Consider the following 16,250-nt stretch of genomic DNA (forward strand, 5'->3'; position numbering starts at 1 on the left):
CTAATTCATTCCAGAAATCCAAGAGCTATCTTTACTTCCTCACTGCCTGTAGAAACCATAGCTAAGCTTTCACAGCATTCACAGAATCTCACCAGTTCTACCTTCCACACATCTCCTTTCCCATTGCTACTGCTTTAGTTGAAGCCCAAATGAGCCTTCTGTTAGATTTCTGTCAGAGCTTTTAATCCACCTCCTTACCTCCAATCTCTCCCCTCAACAATGCAATCTCAGCACTTGTCAGAGCTATCTTTTAGAACACAAGTCTGATAATGCAACTCCAAGGATTAAGATCTTCAATACCTCCCATTACCCACCCCACAATGTCCAGAGTATAAATTAGGACACAAGACCCTCAATGATGAAATAACAATCCCAAACCCTTCATTGTCCTTCCACTCATTACCTCTTGACGGTCATTCTGTTTTTTTCTTTTGCCAAGAATGCACCCTTCCCTTATTTGCCAGGGAAGCCTTGGCAGGCAGTTACCTCTTCCCTTACATTTATTTGGCACATACCTCTCCTGTAGCATTCACTTCTCAGTAGGACAATGCTCTGGTTTTGTCCATGCCATTTTATACTCCTATCTTATATCTTTGTCATATCCTATATCTCACTAATCTTTGTCTATGTCATCTTTATACCCTCAACATATAATACGGTACCTGGCACAGGGAAGGTATTAAAAAACATTCATTCAATGAATAAATTAATGCTTTTGATATCCCTTTAATTCTTCTATCTAACTTTCCTTTGGATCTCACTTTAGCCAGATCATATACATTGTTCGTGGACAGGCAGACAAACAATATACTAATCTCTAAGACCTAAGGTTTTGAAAGTCTCTATAATATTTATATATGATGAATTCTGAGATGCAAAATCATATACCCATGTGAGTTACTTCCCTGTGTTAGTATTTTACATATGAAAAGCAAATATAAGCAACTTAATATAGAATTGAATATGATATATTTGCCAAAGTGTCTGGGACTTAAGCTTAAGTTTTGTGTGTAGGTGCACACAGGCGCACATGTGTAGTACTACAGAACTTGGTCATCATGACAAATTTATCCAATAGCAGTATTTCAAAGGAAGCTAAAAAGGAGGTTTTAAAAAGGAAAGTAAATAGCAAGATAGAAGAAAATGAAAATATTAGTGCCCAAACTAAAAAGAATTTTAATTTTTAAATTAAATAAAAGGAAAGTTACTGGCTCAGAAGAGTAAAAAAATTGAGCAGCTGTTTATTTTGTTAAAGCCTCCCTCCGTTCTTTGCCCCCTTTCTTTCATTGTACTTACATCACTGATTTGTTTTGTGTTCTGTTTTGCCTGGACCATAACTGGGGAGTCCACAATGCTCGTAAATTTGAGCGTGTCTGGATGTTGTCTGTACTTCTTTTCGTTCAGGGCATCACCCGCCTTCTTAACTTTTTCTACATCCAGACTGCCAATAGGTATCCAGCCTATGCCTTTCATCCAGGTGTTGTAGTCTTCCTTGTAGGCGTTCTACAGCAATGGGAAAGAAGAGGAGTAAGTGCCCCGAGTGGTAGGATCTCACACAGGTTCTGACCTCAGAGGGGGACTGTCTGGTGGAATGTCACTTACATCGCTCTGTATGTGCATCATGTTTTTAGACAACTCCAGGTCCATGGCGTCAGGCAGGTAGGTGTAATGATGGAGAGAATGCTTGTAGTTGACATTGCTGGCAACGTCCTGAGCCTTCTTAGCTGCCACAACGTTGAACATATCATGGGGCGTGTTGTATTTCGTCTTTGTCTTCTCATAATCTTTTTTATACTCCCGGTCTGACTGCATCTTGGCCACATTCATATAGTGAACCAGTTTAGGATCATCTTGGAGACTTTGGAAGCCAACCATTTTCCCTTTGGCTTTTTCATAATCTTTTTTGTACTGAACCTATTGGGAACAAAAGTGGGCATATTTTAAAATGTAGTTATGAAGATTTTACTGAACAATGAGACCATGATTTAAAGCAATGGAGCTCCCCAGAAATTACTTCAATAACCAAACAATTAGATATTCATTTGTATACAGTTTGAAATGTAGCCTGGTAAAATTAAAATGTTATATCAAGCCCATTTGATTGCCTATAGCTACTTCTGCTACCCAAGAGAGGTTGGGATGGGGGTGTTAACCATAATTCATGTTATGAGATATGAGATAGAATTATAGTAGCAGTAGAATTTTAATGAGTCTTTGGATATCCAAAGAGAGATCCAGAACCAGTTGTATGTAAACATGAATCAGCTCTGAATAAGAAGGTGAGAAGAAGTGAACTTGCTTGGGGAGATCTGGGAACAAGCATGGGAAACTGAGAAGCAGAGACATGAAGGAAGGATTGTGTGTATGTGTCAGGGTGGGGAGTAGCTGGAGGAGTACCCACAGAGAAAGGGGGTGGGTAAGAAATTTTGGATGGCAGGGCTTTTAGGATACAGATATTTATTATTCAATTGTAACTTATTTACATTGGTGCAAAGTCAACTTCATTTCAAACAATCAGTGAGGTTGTGCTTGGGACCTAAGGGGAATCCAAAACAGGGGACTGTGTTCCATCTCTGGATCAAGCAGACCAGAAAGAGAAGTGAATCTAGAGTAGGGGAGTCCATGTAAGCCAGAGCAAAACCATCACGTGCAGGCCAGGAGCTGGAGTTATGAAAAGACAATAAATCTCAGAATATCTGCAGCAAGCTGAGGGGGAGGGTACCCCATCAGCTCTAGGTCAAATGATAGGGGCTTGAGTCAATTTGATTTAACTCTCAAAGAGGAAAGTAACTAGTTCACAGCTGGGTGAAAGTAAGATGAGGAAAAGAAACAAAGACTAACAAAATTCCCAACTTTCATGAGCCTAATGATTACTGTGAAACTTGGGGCCAATTCATCCATCTCTGGAAGCAATGAAGTAAAAAGAAGTAAGGCAAAGAGGGAATTCATATAAATTACGCAAGTTTTGAGATACAATCTTACTACCAGGAGGCTATAAGGATTTAAACAGCGAGTGACTTATTTCCACGAGAGAAATAACGTGAATCTGTGTAGCAATATGGAAGAGACCTTTTACTTGGGGTGTTTGATGAGAACTGGCCAGTAAAGATTCTACAAATCCTAACCTCCAGGAAAACTCAAGTCTATTTAGGGAATTTCCCCTTCTCAATAGTTTTCAGAAGGGCTCGCTTCCAATTAGGGACAACAGACATGGTGTCTTGGGGATAACAAGTCCACCCTGCCCACACTTTCTAGTTACACACAGGTGACCACCGGCTCGACTTACATCACTCGCCGCCTGCCTGGCAGCTTTGGCAGCTTTGATGGGAATCGCGTCCGATCTCAGGTCATATCCCTTCTTGCTCAAATCTTTCAAGTCTGTTTTGTACATACTCTGAAAGAAAAAAAGTCATCTGAATACAGCTCAGGCCACATTTAGAGAGGGCTTCACGTGCAATCAGCAGCTGAGCTCATGTGCACACCTCACTGATATTGTAGGCATTAACTTTAGCCTGGATGAACTGGGGCAGGTCTGCTGGCAGACTGTATTTGTGAAGCATTTCTTCTCCTTTGGCTTTGTAGGCAACCTGAAAGAGGGAAAAAGTGCATAAACAAACAAAGTAGGGAAGATGGGGTTAAATGACACAGGAAAATAACTTCAGAGTGATCATGTCGCACAGAGTTGCTTTTTATGAAAGACATTCCCTGTGTCACCCCCACATTCACCCACAAAGATCTGTAGTCTCATATGCAATGTACAGGGTCCCCTATCTTGGTGCCTGTTCTGCCCTGGCAAAGGTCCTTAGGTATGCCCAAGGAACCTCTGGATTTTGTTAGGGGCACCTCGTGGAAGTTAGCCCAGGGAGGTGACCTGATAAAAATGTTAACCTGCAGACACTTTGGTCAGCGCAGAAGAGGCTAACTGGGTAGGATACACAAACCATCTATATTATATCTGTGGGTTACCGATGGGACTTAGGGGTAGTTTGTATGATGTTTGTCTTAGCTCTGACTTACAATGTGACTCCTCCATAAGATGTATTGCCTATATTCATTTTCCTGGTCTTTTCCAGAAATAGGTTTGTATTGTTTTTTGTCGTCAAGAGAAGTCCCTCTTACCTTCTCCTTGGACGGCAATGTTAAATGGCTGAAAGGACAGTGAACCCAGTATACATAATACTCTAAAGATATGAATTAGGTATGCTTTATTAATGAAAGGCTGGGAGAATTACAGTTGCTCACAAAACTGAGTCTCTTCAGACTGCATAATAACTACAGGTAATCAGTATAGTAGGAATACAAATGTACTTGTATTAATTAATATTTATTAAAATAGAGATAGGATTAATACTTACATCACTTCTCTGAGCCTGGTTGATTTTAGACTGTACTATAATCGGAGCATCTTCAATCGAGGTAAACTTGAGAGTGTCTGGATGTTGGCGGTATTTTTTCTGTTTGGTGAATTTAAAAAAGAAAATAATTTTACTCTCACTGAAGGCTAATATATAAAAAATCCTTGAAATTTATTTTGGAGAGATGAGGATTTTTCCTGATTTTAAAATGTAAACAGATTCTTGGTTGGCTTCGGGGAAAAGATGAATACAATACAAAAGCCAGTGTTTTAAAAATTGGCTTAATTTTGGATTGTCTGGGGCAGTACAGCCCAATACAACTTTCAGGAACCAGAGTTTGTTTCTTGCTTATGAAATGAAAAATGAAATGAAAGAGGGTACTCTCAGCTAAACAGAACCCAGAAACACCACAAAGTTTTCTAAAGGATTACCAGAAAAGCACACAAGGAAATCTGGATTGTCTTTGCCTGTCACTAACAAGTTCTCAAGTTCCTGTCACTCCAACGAGGTAGAGAAGTAAAGAAGCTCTCTGGCTGAGGGAGGAGGAACAGGAGAATTAGGGTAACAGCGAGTGGTTCCTGTAGGAGAGGGAGGACTTTTGTTCTGCAGCCCCCGTGTGCTTAGTACACAGGTTGTCACTAAAGTGCTGAGGAGCCACAGGAGAGACGATATTGGAAGGTGTTCTCATCGGAAGCTGGCAACTGCTAGCTACATTCCTATATTCTTCTCCATCTAGTCTCCCGGTCGTCTTCCTTTGTGCATATTATACATCCCACTTCTGTGTACAAAGTAGCACCACCCAGCTTCAGACTTCTGAAGACTACCAACCTAGAACTTTTTTGAAAAAATCTGATAAAATGTTGCTCACCAAAAGCAAGCAAAAGCACAGAACAGAAACTTGAGTGGGAAGAAAACCCTCACTCAGCACCTCTATTCCTTCTTTATTTGGCTACCCTCCCTGATGATGGATTTGCCTGACAGCAATGGGAATGTTCCACTGTTAGACAACCAAACTGCAATATAGCTATACAAAGTAATACTACTCAGTAATACAGAAAATATTGCAGACCCGTGCAAAAACATGGTGCTAAGTGAAAAAAAGTCTAATACAAAAGAAATTTCTAGAAAAGCAAAACTATAGAGACAGAAGGCAAATCTATGGTTGCCTGGCGTTGAAGATGGAAGCAGGAATTTTTCAAGGAAACTTTGGCATACTACAAGCATTTTAAAATTCAATTATGGTGATGACTGTGCAACTATACGAACTTATTAAAACTTGTCAAGGTGTGCACTTCAAATAGGTGAATTTTATGGTATGCAAATCATACCTTGATAAAGTTGTTTAAAAATATTTTTATCATGAATGGTTAAATGATTTTGGTGACATAAAGGGGTATGCTTATCTACCTGGATAATTCATGCATATGGTACGTTGTTTGTTTGTTTGTTTGTTTGTTTTTTTCAATCTCAGCAACAATTACTAGAGAATGAAGCAGTAAAGAAGGTGCTTGCATGGTTTTGGGGGCTTTAACATAGCACGTTCCCAACTCTCTCTCTGTATGTAGCACATAGGACGGCTTTACCTCATTCAGGATGTCTGAAGCTCTCTTTGCCTTTTCCATTTCCAAGGACCCAAAAGGTACCCAGCCACAGCCTTTCATCCAGCTGTTGTAGTCGGCTTTGTATTCAACCTATAACACCAAGAGAAAGGTTACTGTTCTTTGCTCATCATCCTTACTCATAAAACCATTAACATTTTACCCCAAAGGATGTTTTTAGGATTTCTGAAAAGCTTCTTCCTCTGTACATTAAGGTTATTTAAAAAATTTCCTTCGTGAGAGATTTTAACAGCCCTTAGGTTATCACTGCTCTTCTAGCTGGCATATATTCCATTTGATCCTTATTTCCAACTGAAGGGAAGTTTATGGAACTCAAGTTCCAAACTGGACAAATGCTACCCTGCAAGCTGTATTTCAAAGAAAAAATAAAATTGTTATATTTAGATAATCAAATGTGAAATGTTTGCTCGCTAGAACTCTAAGTCAAATTAGGGCTGAAGGCCACATTGAAGATGGACAATTTCGCTCATTTTCTAATTAGATAAGATTTGATAGTAGTTAGTTTGCAGTATGTGTTTGCACACATTGCCCTTCATATGTAATGGTTAGTGTAGGAGTGTTTCTGCACTGATTAATAATGCGCATTAAAATAGTCACACTCATTAATTTGTTTATGGAAGGTCATTATCATTTGGAATTACTCCTATTTTGGGGACAGTTACTCATTGTTATTAAAATAATAGGCCACTCTTATTGTCTGGCTATAGGAGGCACCTAAAACTCACATTCTAGATACAAAATTCAAATTGCTGTTTAGTGTGGGCCTTTTTAATTGGAATAAAAAAAAATCAAGAAACTACTTGTTTCCTGCCTTTGAGAGGCTTACAATCTACTTAGGAGAAAGAAACATAGCAAAATTAAAGAGCTAAATAAGCTAATAACGCATAAAGTAAGATTGTTAGTAATGGGAATTTCAAATTGTACAGTTGCTGTAAAAAATAGTAGAGTGGTTCCTCAAAAAATTAAAAATAGAATTACCATGTGACCTAGCAACTCCATTTCTGAATGAATACTCAAAAGAATTGAGAGCAGGGTCTCAAATAAATATTTGTCACCTACATTCGTAGAAGCATTATTCGCAGTAGCCAAAAGTTGGAAGCAAACCAAATGTCCACTGGAAGATAAATGGATAAACAAAACTTGGTATATACATATAATGGAATATTATTCAGCCTCAAGAAGGAAGGAAATCCTGACACATGCTGCAACATGAATGAATGTTGAGGACATGACATTAAGTGAATTAAGCCAGTAACAAAAAGACAAATACCAAGTGACTCTACATGTATGAGGTCTATAGAGTAGTCCAGCTCAAAGAAACAAAAAGTAGACAAGATAGCTACCTGTATAAAAAAAATTGTTGATAATAATGAAGGAGATCTTTGTGACAATGGTGATGATAACAGTGAATGTTTACTGAGACTTCACCAGGGCCTGACACTAAGCTAGGTATTTCGCATGAATTCAAATTCTCAAAACAATTCGTTTATTCTAGTTTTACAAGGAAGGGATATAGTGATAGGTTCATGCTAGAGTCACGTCTCTCTAACTCTGGAGGGCATGGTCTCATAGAACCACAAAGGTCATCTTCCCATTACATACTTGCTACATACAGAAGACAATGCAGACACTTCTGAGAATTGTCAAAAACATGACTCCACTTAAAGATTACTTCAGTTTCTACCTTAGAAAGAGGGAATAGAGAAAAACTGATTACTTACATCACTCTGTAGTGCATAAGCCTTCTTGGCAAGATCCACGTTGATGCTATCGGGCGGGTAGCTGTAATTGTGTAAGATGTGCTTATAGTCCACATCACTGGCAATTTCCTGAGATTTCTTAGCTTGAGTGACTTGGAGCATATCAAGAGGTGCAGTGTAGATGGTTTTTGACTTCTCATAGTCTTTACGATATTCACGCTGTGAATAGGAAATTTCCATTTATTACTGCAAATCTTCAATGGATTTCCAGAAAAGCACAGAAATCGCTCATAAACAACAAACACGAGTTAGAGAAACACATTCAAACATCTGAGTACTTATTTTTTCCTATAATTTGTTCATATGTTACACATTACTGAATGCTTCCCCCCACCCCCCCAAAAAAAATCATACATGGACAGATTTTCTCAAATCTCTTTTTAGCTCAAAGAGCAATGCCAGACATTAGGAGCCCACAGCTTCTGCTTCAACCAGGTATTACTTTATTTTAAAACAGGGGTTTTCAAGGACTTTTAACAAGAATTATTTTTACCAAAGCCATCTCAACTTTGAATTGTTTTCGAATAAGGAAGTATTTTTTAATTGATGAGAATTCTATGACAATCATTTCATACTTCCGATTATATAAAATAACTACTTCATGAATAGTGCTGTACATTTGACTGCTTGGCTTTTCTAACATCATCTTTAAATGGTTACTGATTTTTCAACCTGACTATGCTTCTGACAGTAGATAAGCTCCACTGAGAATCCCAAATGTTTTTCATACCAAGCTTAATTCTGGTAACAATTTAAAAGAAGCTTCAGATTGCAGCAGTAATAAGACCTCAGAGGAGAAAAGTTTGTGAAACTGAGCCATTAAAGTAACCTTGGCACTTATTACAGTGTTCTCATAAACCAAATGCCTTGACTGGGCCTCAGAAGGCGCTTTCATTGGCTGGTTTTCTGGAATGTTAGGGTGCTAATTAGGTCAAAGCCCCAGCTTTATCATGTCCATTCACCAATTACCTTAAGAGAAAATTCTGACCCAGTGCCTCTAGGAAAATTCTAAACCCATTATATCTCCCCATAATCACATAAGCATTAAAGACAGTGACCTAGGCTAGTAAGTATAAACATGCCTTATAAGTCTTCTGTAGAAATTCCTTTTGCAAATGATCTGATCTTTTAGCTTTCTTAGGGAATACGATCTTCTTTCTAAATATTTTGTGGGCAGTTACTTTTACTGAATAAACTTATCACTTAATTATAAAACCTAGACTTTGGTTTATAAAAATAAAATATGGAAATTTTCTGACAGTATGCATGAACACTGAAAAACTGATAAAGCAATGTCACAACAGGATTAGTGTGGGGAAGTGTTTTTGACTAAATTGTTTTGACTCTTTTGTTCATGCTCATATCAGTTCACACATATCTGCGTCTATAAAATGCTGTCAAAGGTCCAAATGGCTTTAAAAGTTTCTCTTTAAAAGCTATGCACATTCTGTTATCTGCAGCCTAGCATTTAGCCTGGATATTCTGTGAGAATGATTCATCATTGGCTATCTCTTTTGGTTGCCGATGTCAATTACCAAGTATTTTATGAACACTTCCTTTGTGCTTAGTGTTCTAATGGGTTCTGTGATAAGATGAAGAACAAAAGATAAAGATACATGTGCTGTTAACAGGCAGCTATAAACTTTTGAGTTGAGAAGGGATAAGGATCTAGTGAAAAGCGCAGTATTACGTATGTGAGCACTGTATACTGACATAATTCAGTGTGAAGTTATTAGAGAAAATTACTGAATATGATGTTTTAAAGTGTTATACGACTATACAGCAAATGCGAAATGAAGCAAAGAAGGTATATATAGATCATTATATGAACACATGGTTGAAATGAAAGTAAATGATACAAACATCCTTCTATTTAATTATGAAAAATAATATTTGCAAGCTATTTTGAAATTCTTACTCTAAGGAATTCTCTAAACATTTTTTAAGCAGTATACACTGCAATTTTTAATAGATGTTTTCTTCTCTGCAGTAAGAATTTTAATCAAAAGATGAAACTTGGACCATAGGGAATCCTTAGGGAATTCATAAATTCTCTGAAATTCAGACAGAAGGCATGAAGAAAAAGTTCATCTATCTAGAAGAATGATCCAAGACTTCTATCAGATTCTCAAGGTGGTCTAGAATAAATGGAGTATTTTTCTTGAACCTATGCCAATACTAATTACTAAAGTTAACAAACAACAATAGTAAGATTTTTATCTGTGATACATGATTTTCTTCCAATATATAGACAGTTTTAAAACCATCATTTTAAAGGTTATTTTTCAATCAGGAGAAAATATGAAAATATCTACTGATGTTTTCCAAAAAGTTTTGAGAATTAAAATCAATATTCTATTAAATATTAAAGCATATATTTTTCACAGTGTAATGGACATCAAGTATAAATCAGTAATTTCCCTCCTTAAATTGAAAGGTACAAGAATCTGGGAAATAATTCTACTTCCAAAATTTCTCCTCAGCAATTTGTTGTGAACATGACAGAGCCCATGGATATGGAATCTTTTTAATATTTTTAAAATGTTTATTTATTTTTGAGAGAGCATGAGCAGGGGAGGGGCAGAGAGAGAGAGAGAGAGAGAGAGAGAGAGAGAGAGAGAGAGAGGGAGGGAGGTAGACACAGAATCGAAAGCAGGCTCCAGGCTCTGAGCTGTCAGCACAGAGCCCAATGTAGGGCTTGAACCTACGAACCACAAATCATGACCCAAGCCTAAGTTGGATGCTCAACTGACTGAGCCACCCAGGTGCCCCTGGATATGGAATCCTTTTACATGCTACCACCCTTGGGCATGTTAACAGGGATGCTATCTTGAAAACAAGACAGATTCACAAAGACACTCACATCACTCTGGTTTTTGGCCGTCTTCAAAGAGTGCAGCATCTTGGGATCGTCATGAATGCTGAGGGCTCCAATCATTTTCCCTTTGTTTTTCTCATAGTCTTTCTTGTACATCACCTGTAAAGACATCACACATGCCAGAGCCCACCCATCGGGAAATGTCAGTGAGAGAGCCCTGCCCAGGTGCCCAGGCCACACTCACATCGCTGGCGATCCTGCTGTTGGCTTTGGCTGCCAGCAGGGGAATGGCGTCCACTTTGATGTCAAACTTCTTTGCTTTGCTCTTCTCCCAGTCTTGCTTATAGACATTCTGGAAAGAAAAATTTCAGCAGAGGAGTTGTAAGAATGAATCTAACACAGATTCATCCAGTAAAAGAAACAGATTGAAAATTTGTATATACTTATTTCACCTACAAATACCATATTTACAAAATGATAGTATAATTATTCATTAATCTGTCATCCAGCTTCTCCCCTATACTCTTTTTAACATTCTGTGAACTTTCTAAAGATTCTGCTACTCTGATGTATAAAGGACAATGTATAATGACAACCATTTTGAGAAAGTGAAATGCAACATTTATAGGACAGATCTTACAAAACTCTAGAGATTAGCAGGGGCGTAATTCAGAGGATGTTTCTGATGGTAACAGAGAATGTGAGAAATGAAAAAAGGATAGCTAAGTAAGAGCCTTCTGAACATTTAGGCCTTAAAACTCCACTTACACTCTGGAAACAATCTCCATAGTTGTTTAGTTGCTGAACTCCTAATCTGGTTTTTTACAACACCCATCACATCTCCTCTTTGCAGGTACATGCAATGATAGATTTCTGTGCCTTTGGTACTTACGTCACTCAAATTATAGGCATTGACTCTGTGTTGGATAAACTGTGGAGCATCTGCTGGTACGTTGCACTTGAATTTCTCACCTTCATGTTTTGCTTTGTAATTCAGCTGGAAAACAGTAGAAGATATCCAAACAGTTCAGGATCAGAATTTCCTTGAGGGCATATAGAGGAGTGTTGATATATATGGCTAAGTACTCCTACGCTTTTCAGAAAAAAAATGCCTCAAAGAGGTAGTCCATCCAATCAAAGTCCATTACAGAACCTTGACCCTCACTGCCTCTTTCAGGATTGGGATGGAATCCAGTTTGCATTGTCATTTTGTAAATGCTATCACAACGTATGTATGGGAAACTCATTTTCTAAAGTTTTAGGCTGTGCCTTCAGGACACAAACAATCTATTAAATTCTGTGATCTGCTACTCAAAGTGTGGTCTACCAAAAGCAGCAGCATCACCTACAAGCTTGTTAGAGAGTCAACATATCACTCCAGACCTACTGAATCAGAATATTTTTGCAGGGTCACTGGGTGATCCACGTGAAAGTGAATGTTTCAGAAGCACTGCTGTTCTTGCCCCGTTCTTCACATGGCTGGACCATTCTGCTTTAGATCTTCCTTGACCACCCAATTTGAAGTGTCCCCCCACTCACCCTCTCTCACATCACTCTGTTTGAATTCTGTCTCATGACCCCATATTAGTTTTCTTATTACTGCCAGATGTCTTTCTTGTTTCTGTGCTTTTTGTCTTCTTATAAAGTCTTCGCAAACTCAAGAATGGAGAATGCTTGCCTTGTTACCTACACAGATAGATGCTCTTGTTTTTTTCTTTAAGTTGCCATCAAGTCTTAGTCTGTGTTATTTTGGGTATGTGACACATCCTAATGAGCAAGTCCCCCACTGAAAATTGGTGACTTATTGAAGAAATATTCATTATTTTTATTTTTAACACCATTTTTCCTGAGGCTACAATTCAATCTGGCGGCTTCCTTTGCATTTTATTAAACCAATCTTGAAAAATGACACCGTTGGGATGACAGATGAGATTATGAAGATTAAGCAAGAAAATGCTTCTATTTCAAAGAAACACAGCATTCCAGGTCACTCACACTTGTACAAACAGGGCACTTACGTCGCTAAGCTGTTTCGTGTTGAGCTGGGCTTGCAGCAGTACAGGAGTATCAGTGACGGCTGTGAATTTAGTCTTATCTGGGTGAACTTTGTATGTATGCTAGAAAAAAAGGTTCTTGAATGAAATTTCATAATGTCTCTTTATATTCTTGTTCATATACACACTAACATATAAAAAATTTCCAAACATAGAGTTTATTTCCTAAAAACTTGGTTGATATGTTTTCACTTCTTCTTTCTCTCTCTCTCTCTGCTGAAGTTGCCTCTAAACTGGCCTCCCTGCTGCAATTTAGCAACCAGATTAATATTCCTCCTATTGAAGCCTTACAATGGCTCTCCATTGCACATGCCTTCACTCTAAATTGTACCCTGGCTGATGAACCCTACTCTACAGAATCCACCCCCAACTTCATCTGTTACCATTTCACCTCTTCCTACTGTCCCTCCCTCCAGTACACTTCAGCCATCTCATCCTTTCAATTCCTTGTTCTTTGCTTAGACTGTTTTTCCAGTTGCTCTCACCTTGATCTTGGCCTGGCTGCACTTTCCTGCCTTAGATTCTCCTTGAGCACCTGGTCTATGGTGCCCATCCAGTCTCTCTCTCCCACATCATCCTATTTTAATTCTATAGCATCATTCTACATGGGTTGTTTTACCATTGTCTGATATCTTTTTTAAGTTTCTGTGCTCTTTATTTTCTGCCTCTCCTGGTAAAATGCATGCTTCCCAAGAGGCAGCCCATCTTGTCCCCTCTTCTCCCCCAGCACCAAGGACAGTGTCTGACACAAGCTAGCTCCTCATGTAAATTTGTTAAATGAATGAACACCTATGTCTCATAAATCTCCCTATTTTCCCCTACTCCCCAAACCATGTATATATAAACTAGTGGACATAAAGATTTCTAAAACCCAAGATATTTTCATAACAAATAGTTTTCTTCACAGTAATTTTTGTGCTCTCCAATTCCACCCAAAATTTAAAATTTAACATCTCCTGCTAATCACTAGATGTTAGCATTGAAACTCCTGCTAAAATTACCACTAGATGGCACAAGAATCCCAAACCCAATTTTAAGAATTCAGGGCAGCTGACTTACATCTTTGCACTGGTCTAGCTTCTTAATTGCTTCATATTCTTGCGTTATTGTCTGAGGGAAATAACATTTCCCTTTATCTTCTTCATATTCTGCTTTGTAATTTTTCTAGAATAAGAAAGAATAAAAATGGATCATGGTTATTATTGCCCCCAAATAATATCACTGAGAGGCATGGATATTTGTCTTCAACTTACGTCACTGTTTTGTGCTGAAACTTTCATGCAGTGTATTTGATATGGGTCCTCGAAGCTGCCTACATAATGTCCCAAAACATTCTGTACATATGAATCTTTGTATTTAGCCTGAAAGAGAAAACATATTGACAAATATGTCAATTACATATGTTATTTGTCAAATGGTAAAAAAGCCCCGAAACCGCAGGGGTAACCATGGCCTTTCGAACCTCACTGAAGTTCTTCAGCAGAGTGTCAAGTTGATATTTGGGGGTCTCACAGTAGTTCATGCTCTTTGCTTTTGTCTTCTCGTAGTTTTCTTTGTATAATCTCTGTCAAAGGAAAAAGAAAAACAACGATAAAAAATATGTATCTCATGATATAAAAGCCATTCTCATCATTGCTATACTTAACCAAAAAGGCAAATTTTGTATTTTTTCAGTATTTTCCATGAAGCAAAAAAAGTAGAATGAATATGGTAGAGGCTCATGTCTTGTATAATCTAGGCTGCTAATAACTATATATATGCTTATATTATTTATCCTAACATTTCTCCACCAGAATAAACTAGAATATACCAATGCTGCTCTCTAAGCAATTTTTTGTCTTAATTCTTTCCAGGGGCACCTGGGTGGCTCAGTTGGTTAGGCAACTGACTTCAGCTCAGGTCATGATCTCCTGGTTTGTGGGTTCGAGCCTCGCATCAGACTCTGTGCTGATAGCTCAGAGCCTGGAGCCTGCTTTGGATTCTGTGTCTCCCCCCACCCCCTCTACGCCCCCCCCCCCCCCCGCTCACGCTCTGTGACTCTCTGTCTCTCAATAATAAATAAATGTTAAAAAAAATTTTAAATAATTCTTTCCATTTGAATGTGTTTGAAGGAAAATGGATTTTTTAAATAGTGCAAAATTAGGTAAAAGGTAGAAGGTGGACCTTAGATACTCAGGCACAGTCCTAGAAAAGTATTCAGTTCAGCCCTCGATGAAAATACATTTTATAACACCTTTGGAAGTTGGATTTCTCATTGAAATCTAATATTTTTCTTTATAGTAATAATGCACAAAAAGATTTTTTCCATTTTGTTGTAGGTAGCATGTATTTCTACACATTCTCAATTCTCCCAGATGGAAATCCAAAAATATACTCAATAAAAATAAGAATATTTATAAATGATACAGAATAGGGAGTTTTTCCTTTATGCCATGAATTAGAGAGGCAATTTTTGTAAAGAGTTTTATTTTATTTTGGATATTTTAGTCTTTAAAATGAGATCAATATTTTATAAAATTTTTATTTTATAAAATAAAATACTTTGTTCTTGAGGTTATGCTTCATCTAGTTTTCCTACTTTGTCTTTAGCCTGATTTTCTCACTTCTTTCCTTTAATTTTTTCTGTATGTATTTTTGTAAAGCACCTTAGATCAGATGACAGAATAAATATGTACTTATGGGTACTGAGATATTAAGCCCATTTCTAGAAAAACAATAAAGAAAATGCTATTGCTAATATCTTTTCCCCTTAAGAAAACAGGGCATTAAAGAGATTAAGGAAACATTTACAATATTCACTGGTATCTCAAAGTACAGAATAAAGAGCTTAATCATCTTTTACCACTGGGTTTTCGTGTTTGATTTGTTATCCTGAATCTGAGATTTCACTTGGGCTAACATCCCACCCAAAGTTATATTAAACTGTAAGTACAACCACATCTGAAAATAAGGGTGATTCACAAAGACACTCACATCACTCTGGTTTTTGGCCGTCTTCAAAGAGTGCAGCATCTTGGGATCGTCATGAATGCTGAGGGCTCCAATCATTTTCCCTTTGTTTTTCTCATAGTCTTTCTTGTACATCACCTGTAAAGACATCACACATGCCAGAGCCCACCCATCGGGAAATGTCAGTGAGGGCGCCCTGCCCAGGTGCCCAGGCCACACTCACATCGCTGGCGATCCTGCTGTTGGCTTTGGCTGCCAGCAGGGGAATGGCGTCCACTTTGATGTCAAACTTCTTTGCTTTGCTCTTCTCCCAGTCTTGCTTATAGACATTCTGGAAAGAAAAATTTTAACAAAGGAATTGGTAAAAATGACATGCATGTTATCACACTTTAAAGACAAAGGAATATCTCAATACTCTTAGTATGAATGAAATAAATGGATCATTTTCATTGTTCAGAAAATCGTGCATATTTTAGGTATTTCTCCTCAAGCTAAAGCTTCGAATTTTCCAAGATCAAGATTTTTTGCTCTTCATTAGAATCATTCATCAAATTAACCTAATTCTAGTTACCATACTAATATTTGATCCTAACATGGAGTATTTCACAGAGTGGCACAAATATTCTATAGTTAATTTACTTTTTAGGATCTAAAGATAACACTTCAGTTTGATCTCAAAGTCCTTTGAAAAGATT

The 16,250-nt window shown here is 37.7% G+C and overlaps 1 protein-coding gene across 41 annotated transcripts in view; it reads right to left on the minus strand.

The window, feature by feature from the left end:
- The window catches only part of NEB (nebulin), a 214,320-nt gene that overhangs the window by 166,763 nt on the left and 31,307 nt on the right, over positions 1-16,250 (minus strand). For all 41 annotated transcript variants that reach the window (XM_045033808.1, XM_045033789.1, XM_045033790.1 and 38 more), the window contains exons 19-34: positions 15,779-15,886; positions 15,580-15,693; positions 14,069-14,170; positions 13,860-13,967; positions 13,666-13,770; positions 12,571-12,669; positions 11,445-11,549; positions 10,797-10,904; positions 10,598-10,711; positions 7,696-7,893; positions 5,939-6,046; positions 4,356-4,454; positions 3,483-3,587; positions 3,287-3,394; positions 1,603-1,914; positions 1,297-1,503 (exon numbers count right to left, since the gene is read on the minus strand). In XM_045033808.1, the coding sequence (XP_044889743.1) occupies positions 1,297-1,503; positions 1,603-1,914; positions 3,287-3,394; positions 3,483-3,587; positions 4,356-4,454; positions 5,939-6,046; positions 7,696-7,893; positions 10,598-10,711; positions 10,797-10,904; positions 11,445-11,549; positions 12,571-12,669; positions 13,666-13,770; positions 13,860-13,967; positions 14,069-14,170; positions 15,580-15,693; positions 15,779-15,886 (2,100 nt within the window). The remainder of the gene's footprint in view (positions 1-1,296; positions 1,504-1,602; positions 1,915-3,286; positions 3,395-3,482; positions 3,588-4,355; positions 4,455-5,938; positions 6,047-7,695; positions 7,894-10,597; positions 10,712-10,796; positions 10,905-11,444; positions 11,550-12,570; positions 12,670-13,665; positions 13,771-13,859; positions 13,968-14,068; positions 14,171-15,579; positions 15,694-15,778; positions 15,887-16,250) is intronic.

Source organism: Felis catus, chromosome C1 (genome assembly GCF_018350175.1).
Source record: "Felis catus isolate Fca126 chromosome C1, F.catus_Fca126_mat1.0, whole genome shotgun sequence".
Taxonomy (NCBI): domain Eukaryota; kingdom Metazoa; phylum Chordata; class Mammalia; order Carnivora; family Felidae; genus Felis; species Felis catus.